The sequence below is a fragment of the Chironomus tepperi genome, unplaced genomic scaffold, assembly GCF_022539635.2.
Source record: "Chironomus tepperi strain 1889 unplaced genomic scaffold, CSIRO-AGI_Ctep_v1 contig_445, whole genome shotgun sequence".
In the NCBI taxonomy this organism is placed as follows: domain Eukaryota; kingdom Metazoa; phylum Arthropoda; class Insecta; order Diptera; family Chironomidae; genus Chironomus; species Chironomus tepperi.
The window spans coordinates 7,710,895-7,728,273 of NW_027226567.1; the positions used below are offsets into that span (position 1 = coordinate 7,710,895).

Here is a 17,379-nt window from a genome sequence, read left to right on the forward strand (position 1 = left end):
ATCAATTTTTCAATAATATTAAACATCACTCAAAATAACAGCATTTGGATGTGAAATAACACTTGTAGATGATAAATCTAGAAAAGCTAGCCAAAAACTGTCAGAAATAAATCAAATCATTTCCATTTCAATATTTACCACAGCAATTCCTAACTCTGACATAGTTCAAGGCAAAAGTTTAAGCCATAAAAAGAAAATCCTCTGTTAGTATTTTACACTAAGCATTAATTTTTGTTTAAATTTTCTTGATCTCTCTGTTTCCATGACACAGTTATCTATGTCACCACCAAAAGCAATTCAATTCTGTTCCATTATCACATTGAAACTTTTTGTGACATGATTTTGCATCGATTTTCTTTTGCTTCATTCATTCATCTTGAATTTAGAAATATTTTGTATCTTTGTCCTCTGAAGACTTGTTTGATATGACAGTTGTTGAATGAAAAGAATCACATACACGATCATAATAAATAAATATATAAAATATAGAAGGGGATGATTCTGGGTGTTGCGTAACGATTGAGATTTTTTAGAAGTGTATTAGAGAAGAACTAAGATGTATTGGTGTCTGGGCCGAAAGAACAGCAGTCTGAACACATTTCAAGAGAAGTTTCTTAAACTTTAGACTTTTAAACCTTAATACAACCTTTGCTCCTTGACACCAAATAGCACAAATCTGTTAATCAATCAAAAATTAAACCCTAGGCTATTGTAACTCTGACTTGATGCCGGATTCGATTTTAATTCGGCTCACGACCAGAGCACGTCAAGTTGATATCTGATTTTGTGTCGATTAACCAACTTGTGCTATTCAAGTCCGTGCCGCATCAAAAGCCTTAACACTCCTCATCTCTACTTATCTATTCCTAACATCCAAAACAATCCCATATGCATGAAAAAACATTCAGATCTGCACGTTAAGCTTTAAATGAAAATTGAAGATTTCTGTGGATTTAAAAATCAGTTCTGTTCATAGATTCAAGAACTTTTTTGCACTCGATTCTTCTTTGTTGCTTTAATATGCATAGAAAATCCCTTAAAATCTACTCTTTGACTTTCTTGTGAATCCTTTCGACTTTCTGATTATTTTTTTTTTCCTTTTTTTTCATTGAATAAAAAGGTAATTTGAGGTGAGATTGGGGTTTATTGGATAGACATTGAATTGATTTTATTGAAAATTATTGAATAAGAAGAGATTTTGTGAGTTCAATATAATTAAATATTAATGAAGCAGCACAAGGTGGCAGCTAACTAACTTTTTTTAACCTTAATGAAAATTTTCAAACTTTAATCTCTAAAGGATTTAGAGGATTTTAAGTGTTTAAAGCTTTTTCCACTATAATATTCAATTTAATTCTTAACCCAAACATCTCACGAATTTTTAATAACCTTTAAGTTGTCAATTTAATTCAAAATCTTTTCATCCTCAGACTGCAAAAAGTGTTTTTCATCACTTTGCTGTTTTTCTTAGCCTTTGACAGCTTCTCATCTTTTATATATATATTCAAACATTTTTCAATTGCTCTTGAAATCTTCCATCTCGTTACTTTTTTATAAAGCTGTTTTTGATCTTTATGAGAATATTTTTTTTGCCTAAAATTTTTCATCTTTTAGTCTTGAGAGGAAATTTTCTTCGGAAAAATCTTTTGCTATGAAGATTTTTTTTCTTATTCAATATTTTTTTAAGGTTGTTGAGTGCCTTTAAGATTGGAATCTTGGAGGGTTGTTTAAGATTGAATCATTTGAATGAGAAATATGAGAGGACACTTTTCGGCATGACCTTGTCACCAGAGTACTTGGAAAAATTTGATTGAATCAGATTTGGGGAAATTTTGAAGTTTGTCATTAAGTATAAGAAGTGCTAAGCATTGTGAATGGAAAAATAGATTTTGAAATAAAAGTGTAATTGAATTGTGTTTGTAAAATTCAAGAATATTCATTCATTTTGGACTAAACCTAAACTTATGTGAATGCACTTAGTCTTGTTTGTCGCTTGGACAACCAATGAACACTTGGAAGGAAGCTATGGATAGAAACGGTATTGTACTTGGAACTTGAAATTGGCAAACGGAAGCCAATTATAGAGAAAGCTTCAGACGCCATTTGAAGGAGTTCATGGAACACAATCGTTCTGTACGGCCAGCAAAGTAATGAGTAGTCATGTTTAGAAGGCTTTGATTATTACTTTGACAATGTTGCAGAAGTCAGCCGATAGAGTTAATTTTTAAATTTCAATTCTTCAAATCATGGAATTTCTTCAATTTAAAACAATATTTTGAGGAACTTTAACAAAAACCTTTAAAAAAATTCAAAATATCTTATCATTTTTGAACAAGTCTTCAAAATAAATAAAATACAAAAAAATCACTAAATAATGAAAAAATATTTTCAATTTGCTACAAAACAAAAAAATCAATTAAAAGATGAGTGGACAAAAAACAACAAAAAAATATAAATTAATTAATGCTTCATTAATAATTATTATCTTACTCAATATGCATTAGTATGATTATTTTAATTATCATTTTAAAAAAATTGAAAAAAATTACAAAACAAAAAATATAAAAATTATCGAAGGACATATAAGAATGAATTAGAAACATCACTTGCAAATTGGACATATTACACTTGTGTATTACAAAACGATAATTATGAGTTTTAATTGAATTGTTTGTATTTTTATTCGACTTAGCGAGCAAAAAAAATGAACTACGAGAATATATTTAAAAATTCTGATATTTGATTGATGTCTGATACATTATTCATATCGCAACTATGATAATAAGTAAATATGTTATTGATATTACACATCATGACATGACCAAAAATAATGAATACAAAAATTTGTTTTAAAATTTAATTCTGATTTTTTTTTATAAAAATGTATAAAAATTTGTCTTTTTTTTGAGTAATCATAAAAATTATGGCAAATTATGGTAACATACTTATGAGTATAGATATTTATATAAAAATTATGTAATGCAATTAATTAATTTGATCATATATATTTTTGTTTTGTAATATAAAAGCGGGCAGGCTCTGAGAACGAGTTTTTAATGATTTTTTGTGGTTTTGGTTTCAAAAAAGCTAAAATCAAAATTACCTTAAAAATAAGACTGCTTTTTGAAAAGCTCGCTTGTTTATCGCCGGGCTTCCCTCTTCTGTCTGTATGTTTTTTCTGTAGATTTTGTAGAATCTAGTCGTCGAGATATTAACAGCAATGATATAACATAGGAAGGGAGATATATTAAATTCAAGTTAGAGAGATATACGAGATGTATCATCAGACATGACAAGTGGAAAATTTTTAATCATATTTTTTTTTTTTTTTTGATACTTGAATTTCATATTTTTTTTTCGTTGATTTTTTTCTTGTTGTTGTGCTGTTTGAAAATCAATTTTTTTTGCTTTCTTTTTCTTTACATTATTATTTTTAAATAATATTGAGTATTTTTATTTGTAATAGATGTTGTTGTTGTCAAGGGATGTCAATTGATTAATTTCGATTGAAATTGACAGTGATTTTAGGAATTTACTGAGGATTAGTTTTGAACTCTGATTTGGAATTTATTGATGTGCTTTAGATAATGATAATAGTTTATCTGATAAGAGTGATGGAAGCATTCTTCATGACTTTATAATCCTGAATAGCACAAATCGGGTAATCGATCAAAAATCCGGTTCCAAGTCGTACCAGACGTGATTCTGTAATGGTTGCGGATCGATGCACGATGGTTTGGTGCACTAGGCATCAAGTTAAGGTCACGACGGTTTGGTGCACCAGGCACCAAGTTAAGGTCATGATAGTTTGGTGCAACAGGCATCAAGTTACAGTCACGACGGTTTAGTACCGGACTTTGGGTCGATTAGCCATCTTGTACTTTTAAGTAGTAATAATGGGTATATTGTGTATTGCGTCAAAATTGTGTCGTAAGAAGTTTCTAATTATAATTTTAGAATTGATGTGCCGTAGAATAACTTAAGGCACTGGAGAATATCGTAACAAGAGTGTCCCATTACTACTCTATCGATACACAGATTCACTTGAAGTCATCATAAAGCTCCTAAATTCGCTTGACTACTTGTTCATTGTCAATACATCCTTAAATTCTTCAATCACTCAAATTCCACATCAAATCACTCAAATTATCCATCCCTTGTTCAATTTTTGTAGTAGAAAAAAAGCAGTAAAGTAAAAGTTTCTGTTATTTCTTCCTCTTTGATTTATTACACTATTGAGCGCAAAAATGTTTCAGCAGAATGAAATGATAATAACAATAATAATGATGAATAATAAAAAAAAATGTATTACTTCCATAACTTTTTTGAAATCTATGTGGTGTAACATTATATTTCCTTATAGATAAAAAATGCTGAATTATTTTATATCTTATTTCCCATTGGTATTTTAAGTTGTAAGTAGATAAATATATGATAGCATGATAATAGGAATGAGATTTTTTTTCAATATAGACAATTTGCATGTGCTCTTGAGTATTATAAATTTTATATCGCGCTACTCGAATTCAATAGTTTTTTTTTTTTTTTTGAAAAAATAAATTCACGAAAGGAAATGGAAAGAAAAGTTTTCTTTCTTTTTTGTAGTTTCAACTTTTTCTGGTGGTGCATTGATGCAGTTTTTCTGCATGGTTGAAGGTTAAAATGACTTTTTGAGGTGAACATTCAAATGGAACTGTATTACATAGGGATTTATGGTAAGCTTTTTATCTTTCTTTGAATTTCTTTCAATGTTTTTGAGAATTTCTTTTTAAGAATTTTGCTCTTTTTTGATGAAAAATTGAATATAATTTGAGCCTGGCCACTAAGAAATGTGATTTTAAGTTGACTATTTTAATGGAGATTCGACACTTCAACGTCACATAGCACCCACTTGACTCCCATGAATAACTTATACCGATCGGGACAACAATATCTCTCAACCATCAAAAATCATTAATTTTAAGTCAATCATGAGTCGATACAAAATTTACAATCCATTGTGTCTCCACAATAAAGCATCAATTTTCATGAAAAATACATCAGTTCATTACATTTTTGTGACTAGTCATGTTTTCTTAATAAACTGTCTAAGATTTTTTTTTTTGAAATCCCAAAATGGCAGTTTAGTGCAAAAAAAAGTCTGTGACAAATGGCATCGTTCATGAAATTCACATGACTTTGTCGTGCACAAAAGCTTCCAAGGATCAAAGATTTATGACGACGAGGAAAAGTTGAAACTCAGAAAATGAAAGAATTTTTCACTCCATTTTGATGATGAAGATTTTTTTTGTTAATTTTGTGAATATTTTATCATTTGATGGGTGATTGTGTGGATCACACAATAGAAATAGGATGTATATGCAAAAGTCTTTTTATATTAATTTGTAGATCATGAAGACCCGGAAAACAGAGGGCGTTAAAATGGCTGAAAATTCGGCTTCAGGCTGACTGGACTCTGATCTGAGGTTGGATTTCATCGGATGTGATCTAGATTCAGAGTCAAGTTGACCAGAGACCGGATTTTCGGACATTTTTACGCCGTATGGTTTCCACGAGAGTTGTTGGATAATTATTGAAAATTAACCTTGATTTTGAACAAATTTAGCAATTTATTTATCGATATTCTCACCCTTGAGCACCGAACAAACAACTCTGCCGAAGATAAATTATAATGATCATATAATGATTGCAAAATCGATACCAGAACATAAAAAACGAGAGAAAATGTAGATGGAATGTAAAGTACAAAAATTTATGAGTTTCTTTTTCCTGCATAAAATTCTAGTCGAAATTACTTAAAATGATTTAAAAACAAAAAAAAAGTTATTGCGGTTTTATTTTAGGTCTAAACGATGATAAGTATTGTGAGTACAAAAAAAATGTATAAATAAATTTTATGAACAATATTAATACGTAATGTACATTATTATCCTGTATCTCATAATTTTCTGTTTTTTAAATATTTTCTTTCCTTCATCTAAAAGATAAACTGAGGTATTGCACTCATACATGTATAATGCAAACATGTAGCTTGATATTAATAACAAATGACTTAAAAAATCCCGGGTAGCATATGAAATTCTTTGGAAAATTTCAGGAAGAAAATCATAAAAATCCATCTGATTTAAAATTTAATTTATCAAAATGTTAATTAAACCCAGTTTTAATTCCACAAATTCATGCTTCTCGGGCAGATTTATACTGTGTCTCTCAAACAAAAAAAAAATATTCTTCAATTAATTTATTTTATAAAATTTATTTCTTGTTGTCTTATTTTAATTTTCTCGTGAAGAAAATATAAATAAAGAAGAAAGAAAAAAAGGTGGCAAGATGAAGAAGACATAAAAATTTAATAAAATCCTCAAAAAGAGATGAAAAACATTGGCCTAAATTGTTCCAAGTTTGGAACAAAATACAGAAAGGAGAGAAATAATTCAACAGAAAATTAATGTATATAGTGGAAATGTTTAAATTATGAATTTGGTGTGGTTATTGTGAAAATTGCCTAACTCCAGATGAGATTGGTTGAGAAGAATTAATAGAAGGAATTGGACATCCATGAACATTCAGACCGGCTGGATCAGCTAGAGCAGCTGGCTCAACTGACTTTTTTTCTAGCTTCAATCTGATTCATTGAATTATTTTTCTAACAATAAGAACATCTTGAAATTTTGATAAATGTTTTCTGTCTTAAAATTACCAAATGTGTCACTTCACCTGCCTTACTCTATCAGATAGCACAGCAGTCTACGATTACCTTAACATATCCCTAAAACAATTCACAATAAAACCCAAAAATCTCATCAAAAACCATAAAATTCAAATGCACATTTCTCAAATGTAACCATTTCTCAATTCAACTTTACGTCTCATTCACAAATGCTTCCTGATGATCAAGGTGTCTTTTCAGTCTTCATCATTATATCCATTATTCATTGATGAAACAAAAGAAATTCTTCTTATTTGCACTTTACTTTCATTTGTCTTGTGACAATGACAAGAAAAAAATTTTAAAATGAAAAATTAATTGTCAGAGCTTTTAACGCGAAAAGCTTTTAATTTTTGACTCTTTGAGATATTTTTTATGTGGAAAAGTTTTCAACATTTGTGAATGAGATGAGATATTTTTAGAAATCGTATTAATTTGGGTTGATTCTTTGATTTGAGTTAGCTTTAATTGGAAAAGTTAAATTTTTATTACTCGAATTGAGTCTTAAATCGGTATTTGTGGATGAAGAATAGGCAAAATAAAGACAGTACCCAGCTTGTTAAGTAAATGAGACTCTGATTAATCGATTTGAAGCTTGGTCAACATTTAAAGTGCAGGAAGGTTTGTAGAATCAATTTCTAGGTTAATTATCAATTCCAATTAAGGTTGGATCTCCAAATTCACCTTCAACCCCTAGCATCCAACTTAAAACTTCAATTCTAATCAATAATTCCAAATCAATCTGATCATCTCTGGAGTTAAGACATTTCCACAACAAAACCACTCCACCCAATATAGTCTCATGGCAAATGAATGAAACACCATAACAAAACGAAGTATTAAGAAAGAAAAAAAAAATAACTGTTTTTTAAATGATGATGATGCTGTATTTTTTTTGTGAATGCAGAAATATAAAACCACATTTTAATTATACGCCGTTAGTCATTAAGATAAAAATTTTCATGAAAATGTAAAAATGAAAATGTTGATAAATATTTTCCTTGTTGTGTTGCTATCACCAATGTTACAATATATTTTTAAGCGGAGATGAATTGTTGATAGACAGAAGAGCTTCAGCGATTGACAAAATTGTTTCAAATTAATGAATTCTTCTGTCTTTAATTTAATAATTAGCGTCAGAGTTGGTGTTTTGGGATGATTATGTTATTTTTGGAGATTGATAAAAATACTGAGCTATCTCCAATATTTGTTTGAATAATTTAAATCGGTTAGTTGATCAAAAATCCGGGCTTAGATCGTCGTGAATCTGACATGGTGTCGGATTCGGTTTAAAGTGCCATGGCCTGAAGCCAGATTTTGGATCAATTAGCCAACTTGTTATCAAAAATTGCATCTTAGGACGTTAGGCCAGTGAGACACGCTTTAGTAGACTTCAGTATTTTAACTAGAGTTTGCAACATCAAATCAATATCCTAGATCACCAAATCAACAACTCTGACCTCCTTTACGTCAAATGAAAAATGACAAAAATTTGACAAAAATATAAAATTTTTCCTGAAATGAAATTTTCTCTCGAAAACAATAAAAAGTTTAAAAATATGTTTTATAAATGGAATGATAGGCTGAATGAGGAAGGATTCTCAACGGATTTTAGGAACAAGAGGAAGAAGAAGAAAGAATGAAAGCAGCAGAAGTAGGAAGAAAATAACACTTAAAGGTAGCGCCAATGCTAAAATGATTTTTAAACATCTTTTTCATTTAATAATTTTTCATTTTCTTAACGAAAATTTCCACTCAACTCATCATTATAAATTTCATCAGTTTGCCTTAATTTTTTTTATCATGGAAAGGCACTTTTCTTATTTTATCATTATTTTGTTGCTTTGCTGAATGGAAAATTGTGGAAAGAAAAATTAAAAAGGAACAAAAAAATTTTCAATTGTTAAAAATATAAGGAGGAAAATTAGCAAATTATACAGTTTGGATTTAATTTATAAGACGAAAAAATAATCATTTTTCATAAGAATGAAAATGCTTTTTAAGTTTGGAGTAATTATTGAGAACTTTTTTGGGGATTTTGCGAGTAATTATTAATGCTAATATTATTATTTTGGTTATTTTGAATGAATTTGAAATTTTGCTTTTTGCTGAGTTAATTTTCTGATTTTACTGAGGATTACAAGTAGTAAATTGGATCTTTTTTGGAATTATTAGATCATAACAAGATGAGATTTTAGGATTACTAGCAATTTTAGGAAGTTAGAGCAGACCGAAAATCAAATTATTCACGATTTAACAATTTTCCGAGAAAATCTTCATCGGAGTTTCCCCTCAAGCCTAAGCATAATTTTATTTAATATTAATGACTCAGTATTTTCATTTTTGATCTAAAAATTGAGCTTGATTCTAATGTGATGAGCTTGCTGCTATCTTATAATGTTTAGGGACCGTTTTTTATTACGTAACGTACTCGTTGATCTCTTTTCCCACTGCTTGAAGCATAACAACATCTAAGCACAGCTCTATCTGAGAGAACCACATAATTACTAAACAACCCCAAAGCAAAAAATGATTGCAAGCTTCATTAAAGTTTAAAATTCAATCTTTTTATAATTGTACACATTAAATTCTACCAAGAAACTAACATTCTCATTAAACAGCGACTTTAAATGCTTTTGAAATCAACAAGAAGAATTGACGTTGGTGAAAAATCTTTAAAAACCTAACAGAAACTCACAAATCAAAACATGAGGAAAATGTTAATTTAAAATCTCATACAATTCCATATTTTATGCTTATTTTGACTTATACATAATAAAATGAGCTTTAAATTCATTTGCATTTTCCGTTCAAGTTTATTTCAGAATCAAAAACACATTTTCGACGTGGGCGATGAAGAATTCGCATAAGCTGGCTCCATGAATGCTCTTAATTCTCTCTCGGTTATTATTATTTGCCATAAGAAAATTTTCAAATCGATTCGTCTTAAATTCATGAATTTTAATGCGTTTTCAGTTAAATGTTTTGTGGGAAGTATTTTAGTTATCAATAAACCTACGCAAGTATTTAATGCTTCTGAATAAATTAGCATTAAATATGCAATTACTCACAGACTTCTTGCCCCAGAAAATTTCTCAGATGCTCCATAGCAGAGCTTTAAGTTGACTCGAATTTTGAATTTTAAAAGTCGACTTCAAATCGACTTTTTCATACAAAATTCAAGTTGACTTCGAGGCCTGCTTTAAAATGGAAAAAGGCTAGATAAAAATATAATTTTTGCGCAAAAAATGAACAGAAAATTCCTAAAAATTATAAAACAACATTCAATTGTTTCTAATTTATTGTTTTTGCTGTCTTTTGGAAGGTTTGACGCAATTTTTCATAATTTTTTATGTTAAGAACTTTCGTTAAAATTTTAAAATCTTATCAAATGTCCAGTTCGTATTTTGCTGGTATTTAAGTCATCATATGAATATTAAAAACCTATATTCATACAAAAATCCAGCAAAAGTGTACCAAAAATTTTCTACTTTTTTCCCAAAGACAGCTTTTTTGTATAAATTTTGTGAATTTAAGGCTATTTTGGTCAATAAAAATTCTAAAAAATAACAATGTATATCTCTAAATATCCATAAGCATTAACAATAAATACTTTATGTTTTAGTTTTTAATGTCAAATTTTTTTATCTTTTTTAAATTAATTTTTTTTTAATATTCAGCGGTAATAAAGAAAGTATAACAATGGAAGAAATAAGAAGAAACCAACAAAACTTGGAAGAATGATGACTGACAATGAATATGAACCCAAAAAGCTGAAATGTTTTCTTGGTTTTGCGATCACGACATACGAAAAAAAAGAAATAAACTTAAAGGATGAATAAGGATAAAGAATCCTATTGTGTAAGTGAATTTTTGTGTATTATATGATATATTATTTTTCAAGAATTTCTCTCATCGTTTAGATTGTGTACGAACACATGTTATGTTGGGGTTATGAATTTCATAATAATAATCATAATTTTTTTGCGTATATCATATATGAACTGAGTAAATTGAAAAAATGAAAGGAAGAGAAATAAAGATATTAATTAATATCTATTATGTTTTTTTTGTTGGGGTATATACGATGGATAAACTGTGTATTGTATACAATATTGCTATCGTCATTATCTAAGAGTTTTTTCAAATCATTTTTACTTAATTATCCTAACTGTATGTTAAATGGGATTTTCTATGGGAAGATTTTGCTGTTGAAAATTGTATGAATCCACTTTAAGGCTATTAACTTCACTTAAGCTTGAGTTGGAGAGGTTGAGAAGTGTTGAGTCTGAGTTGTAGCCATTCAAATTAATTAATCTTTTATATTTTAAATAAGGTTGAAATCAAAAACTTATAAGGTAGACTCGTAAGGCCAACGGTTTTAAAAATTCGGAAAACGATTTTCCAAGAGTGGCGTTTTTAAAGAATACATTTTGGATTCAATGAAAGTCGGCCTTACGCTAGCGACACGTTAGCCTGGGAACATTATTTTCCGGCATTTTCACTTCAAGTGTCCGTCAGGATGTCTTTCATCAATGGAAATAAAGCGAAGGATTTTGGCAGCCCAACCTGCTTATTTTACTGTCAGACATCTGCTAACGTGGCAGGTCATGGATAACAACTAATCTGTACGACCAGCGAAGTAAGTAAGTAAGTAAGTGTCCGTCAGGTTAAAGCTACCACTTAATTTGAACGTTGCTGCCACAATGTTGCAATTTTTATATTTTTTTTGAATTTATAAAAAGTTAAAAATTATAAAATGTAAATTTCAGAAATTTAGAAATTTCATATTTGATTTTTTAGGGGACTTTTAGGTAAGTTCACAAAATAAATTGTTTTGTAGCTTCTATGCTGATATCTCACAATTCTAAAAGTTAATCCTCAAAAATCAACCACTAAAATCCCACAAACGGCAATTAAAACTACCATAACAACAATATTCATACATTTTTCACAGCAAATCTCCCAATCATATCCCAAATATAATGAAGCGTAATAGAAAGAGACAGAATAGAAGGAAAGAGTAATTGAAGTGAAAATTAAAGAAACAGAAGAGGAAAGAAAAAAGCGTAAAGAAATTTCATATTATTTTCATATATTGTTATTATTGTTATATTATAGTGAGTGAATAAGAGATTATCGCACATAAATTAAATACCAACACGAAGCTTATGAGCTTTCTGTTATCGCGATTTTATTTCAATATTTTTTTTCAGATTCTGTTTGTCTTAATTATATAAATTTACTCATTTTCTTCTTATCTTTATTGCTTAATATTTAATCAATTAATGCGCTATTAAAAAAAATTAGAATATATTAAGCTATAAAAAAAATTTTGTGTGAAATTAATGTGGGAAAAAAGATTTTTCTTAAGCATATATTTTTGCATCGTTTACCACAAATTTAATTATGTGCGATTTATTTTGCGTGAAATTATTGAGATTACGTAATTTTTCTAAGCACATCACGCAATTTAAGGAAAAAAATTGCATTTCGGGTATTCATTTATCTTAATAAATCTAGTGGAATTGTGGGCATGCGAGGCTCATTTTCAATTCCCAAAGATAAATTCAAACATATTTTTATGACTTTTACCACGAAAAAACTCCATTTTATAGCTCAAATGTCTTTTTTTGGCTGGATTTCGGATTTGGGTCAAACTCAGCTTCAACTTTAATGAAAAAAATGTTATTAAAAATTCTACCGGAACTTCATGTCGTTGCTAAGACATTCTTTTAGCACGTTTCATACTAATCTAGTTTAGATAACACAAAAAATGTTTAGACTTAATAAGGCTAGGTGGATTGTTAAGATAATCTAAGACATGTACTTTGTGTTTAACTTTTGTGGTCTGCTGTACTTAATGGATTATCCTTAATTTCATCTTTTGAGTGTAAATTTGAAGGAATCTAGACAGAATTAATTTATTTTTTGTGGAAATCAACTTCAAAATTAGAAGTTTGGAAAGCTGAGGACGTCATGACCGTCAAGTTAGTGCTGTCTAACCTTTTTTGAGCAACAGAACAGATTCGTGACCAAAAATTGATTTTTCACGAACACCAAACAATCGAAAAAGTGACGTATAAGCCTATAAAATAAAAATAACCCTCCAAAAATGCCATTAATTATGTACGTAACTTACACAAAATTAAGTAATCAATTTACGTCAAAATAAATCGCCTTGCATTTAACGAACATTTTCCTCTTGTTCGAAATTAAATCATAATTGATTTTTATTCTTCATGTACCTTAATTTCTATTCATATATTATTGAACACACTTGTGTGAAATTTTTGAATCCAAAATTGTGAGTAAATAAAAAAAGGAAAAATTAACAAGAAAAAGTCCAAAAAAATATTTTTTGTGAGAATTCTTAAGAGCGAAGTAAATGAGTTTTGTGTTGTAATTTATCTAAAATTGCGATCGCAAAAAGCTCTCAATTGAAAAGAAAAAGTAGAAGAAAATTAAAAAATAAGAAAATTATTCTCGACAACCAAAATTGCGTGGTCAAAAAAGAGAAAAATGAGAGACAAAATAGAAGAAGATTTTTTAAGACAAAAGAAATTCTTTCATTTTAATTCGGAGGGGTGAAAATTACAGAAAAGCATGCAAAGTATTTTAATTATTGCTGTGAAAAGGCATCGTTTTGCACATCATTCGTCTTCAGTTTACTGAATTCAGCTCATTTCACTGCTCATTGAAATTGGTTAAGAAAAAATTTTAATGCTTTTTTGAATGATGTTTGGAAGAAGAAGATTAAGAAGGGGTTATTTGCATGTAATTGTATGAAAAATGGAATGAAATTTCTTTTGATATTCATCGCTGACGATGCAGGCCTTGCAATAAATTTAGACGGAATTTTGTTGAATAATTCAGATCGACGTGTTGATTTGGATTATTTTAATTCTTAAGAAATCCTTGATTCTTGAATTAGCAAAAGTGTTGGAAATTCATTTCAAAATAGCAAATTATTCAATTTTTATGAAACCTTCAACTTGATCAAATCTTGGATCATAAGACAAGGGTACTTGACCCCCACCCACTGAATAGACCCTAGTTTGTGAACAAATTGAAAACATTCCCTCTTAAAATTTTCCCACATTAATTCCTGACATTTAACCTATTTCAAAATCATCCACAATCTAAATACCAACTCATCATATATCCCGTCTTAATTAATTAACTTGCAAAAAAATTAAATCAACAAGAAAAATACTAAAATTAGCAGTTTTTCATCAAATTACTCATTCATGTTCCTTTCATGTTAATTTTAAAGTAAATGATGCATAATAATGTCAATAAACTACCGTTTTGAAAAAAACTGTATGAATAAATTTATCACAAATTTAATTTTCATCAATTAAAAAACTGCAAAACGAAATAATTTTGAATTCATTATTGAGTTATTCTGGTGAAAATGCAATTTGGTTCTTTTTATTGGGAAAGTTGGGCAGTGTCGAAGAGTATTGATGAGTGGTTCGAGTGAGTAATTATCTTAAATTTGTCATAAAGTTAGGTAATAACTCTAAAATGACCTAAATTATGTTAATGATGTTAGAAATTAAAATTAGCTTTTAATGTTGAGAGTCACTAGACTTGATTATTTCGAAAAAAAATGGAAAATTTGTTGCAAAAATTTCAAATTCTTATCAAATTTTCTTTGAAATTTGACTTAACTCTGGTTTAAAGTTGAAATCGACTAGAATTTTAAATAAACTCGAATAGAGTTTTCCATACAAAATCCGAATCAACTTCGAGTTCTGTTTGAAGCAATAAATAAGTGATTTTGACCATTTTGACATAAAAATACAGAAAATAGAGAATAATTCTCAGTTAACCCATCCAGATGCCCAGTAAAGCATAAAAAGATCCCTCAAAAATAACTTTTTAACTTTCATTATTCAACGCAATCCCGACTAAACTTTATTGCAAGGAATAGTTTTAAAAAGGTAGAATTTTTTAGTATAAAAATTAGAAAAATGTTTTGAAAAATAAAATAGGATGAAGAAATATGAAAAAAAAATATGAAGAGGAATAAAAAATTTTGTATTATTATAATAGTTTGCTTTGGTGGTTGGTTGGTGGGTATAGGATAATGTGAGGGATAAGAAAAAGAGGCAACAAAACAACACAAGATATACGTAGATAAGCAAAACTTTTCACGTATATTTCTTTTTTCCTTTTTTGTTACGCAATTTGATTTGCTTTTTTTTATGAATAAATAAATTATTTATACAAAATTTTCGTTTTTGTTGCAACAAAATTTTCTTTCATTTGTGTGCGAATTGAATAATTTTTTTTTCTTTCGATGTATTTTATTCAGTTTTCTTTTATATAGAAAATTTTTAGGTTAGTTTTTTCTTGTTTATGTTTATGAATAAAATCTTATTTTGAGAAGTAGAATAAAAAAAGAGAGGTGGGGTAGAGACAGAGAGTGGGGAAAATATATATATAAAATTGGATACACGTTTAGCGCATTTTCTTTTTGAATCGAGCATTTTCCATGTTTTCACTTTGCTGACAGGTTTTGAGGTTAAGTTTAAGTTTTAAACTTGAGAAATTCTGGAATATTTGATTTAAAATCTCATAAATTTTGACTAATTTGATGTGCATTTCAATTTAATTAAATTATAAAAATTTAATTCAAAATTGGAATTTTTTTAATGTTTTAAATGTTTAAAATTCAAATTTAAGTTTTTTTAAAAGAAAATTTAAGAATTCTGAATTTCAATTTTCACATTAAATTCACAAATTTCAAAAGGAAAATGCGCCTTTGTCGTCCAATAAAATATATCAACAGCGACTTCTTACTAGATTCACACATATATTTATAAGTAAGATAATAAATAAGAGGATTTGGTGAGTAGATTTCAATATATTTTCATATATTTGTTGGTGGGTCATAATCGAAATTTTATCTGCATTCATTTATTTATATCTATATAATATACGATTTTTGGAATTGCTTATTTATCAATTTTTATAACTTTTTTTTTTTTTTGATTTGTGAATAAAATATTTTTTTTTTGTTGGGATTAAAAAAACTTGGTTTTTTATGTGAGAAAAAATTTGTTTATAAATTGAAAATATTTTCATACTTACATATACTTCCTCCCATTGTGACACGTATCGGACCAATCTGGAGAGTCGTAACAGTCTTACTAACGATAAGAGTTTCGCCAAACGAAGTATGCGGAGGGCTCGCCCCGCATGTAGAATTTGAAATGAGTCGGAAAAATCCTGGAAATGTAGTTGAAAAAAATTTTCGTGATAATCTCGATTTTTCATAATTTGACATGCTTTAAAAGATTTTTTTTTTGTTAGTTTTTATGTTAATTAAAATTAGAAATTTTTTAATCTGTTTTGTGATAGTTTTAAAATTGATGCATGTTAATTCAGCATAGATAAAGCATTCACAAAAAATTATTTACTAATTAAAAACAGACCATATAAACTTAAGTCAATTAAAAACTTTTACAAGCGATTCAATTAAATTCAATTAAAATGTTTGAGCTCACAAAAAGTTTTCTGGATGGTCTTCAAATATTCACATGTAATTAGATTTTTTCTTTTAGGAAAGTTTTTGTGTTGGAAATCAGTAAATGAAAGTAATCTTGCTGCTAATTTGAATTGTTAAATAAATGAGAAACATTTAGAAACAAGTTTTAAGAATTAAAGAAAATCGTTTATTTACAGTGACTCTTTTTTTGTGGTCAAGTTCTTAAAATTGTGTTGGAATAATAGCTCTAGATGCTTTATTTTAGTAATTTGAACAGTCATCATAATTTCAAATTTGATTTCAAATTGTTCAAAAGCTAATTTAGAAGAAACTCAGCCTGAAAGCTCAAAGCGATTAAGCAATTCAAAATTCAGCAACCAATTTTGCGACTTTGACTTGACATCCGTTAACATGCCACTTTCATACCGGGTTGGTTACGGGTTTTGGAACGATTAACCGAATTAAACACTTTGGGCTGATCTAAAGCTTTCTTAAAACTATGAAAAAATCAATTTATTACTCAATACTGTAAATAAATTATAATTCGACTCAAAGACCACCAAGCTACAGCAAATCGTTCAACAATCCACGACCATCAAGATTACTAAACATTTCATCTTCCATTTCCAATAATTTACACTAATAAACGTGAACATCTCAAACATGTCCAATACTTTAATTCAATATATTCACAATAAATGCAGTGATTTGATCTAAAAATACTTTCATGCACACAATTAAGCAGAAAAAAATGTTTCAGTGTAATCAAAGGTGAAGTTAATAATAATAATGATCGTAATTTTCATTTTAAAAAAAGATGAAATTTTTCATTACTAATCACATTACTATGCACATCACGAAAAAAATAAAGGAAAATAAATAAAAATTGCAGTTAGTAAATTGAATTCAAGGTTTCATCATCATCAATGTTGTCATGTACAATTCATATAATCTGATCATCTAATGCACATTGAATGACTGTAAAAAAAAATAAGGAAATAAATCTCGTCACAGTATAGAATAAAAATGAAGACGCTTTTGAGGTCGATTAATTTGATGAGAAATAAAATAACGTGAATGTTTAAGCATCATTTATTACATTTCTGTGTAAGATACACAAGTTGACATAGAATTAGGAAGGGAAAAATATTAAATGACATAGATGATTTGC

The 17,379-nt window shown here is 28.4% G+C and overlaps 1 protein-coding gene across 7 annotated transcripts in view; it reads right to left on the reverse strand.

Moving 5' to 3' along the window:
* Positions 1 to 17,379, reverse strand: part of Ih (hyperpolarization activated cyclic nucleotide gated potassium channel Ih) — a 100,900-nt gene that overhangs the window by 28,816 nt on the left and 54,705 nt on the right. For 3 of the 7 annotated variants that reach the window (XM_070650580.1, XM_070650582.1, XM_070650585.1), the window contains exons 10-11: positions 15,812 to 15,949; positions 3,104 to 3,196 (exon numbers count right to left, since the gene is read on the reverse strand). In XM_070650580.1, the coding sequence (XP_070506681.1) occupies positions 3,104 to 3,196; positions 15,812 to 15,949 (231 nt within the window). Of the gene's footprint in view, positions 1 to 3,103; positions 3,197 to 15,811; positions 15,956 to 17,379 lie in introns of all 7 variants that reach the window. The other 4 variants (XM_070650583.1, XM_070650586.1, XM_070650581.1 and 1 more) reach the window with 3 other exon arrangements.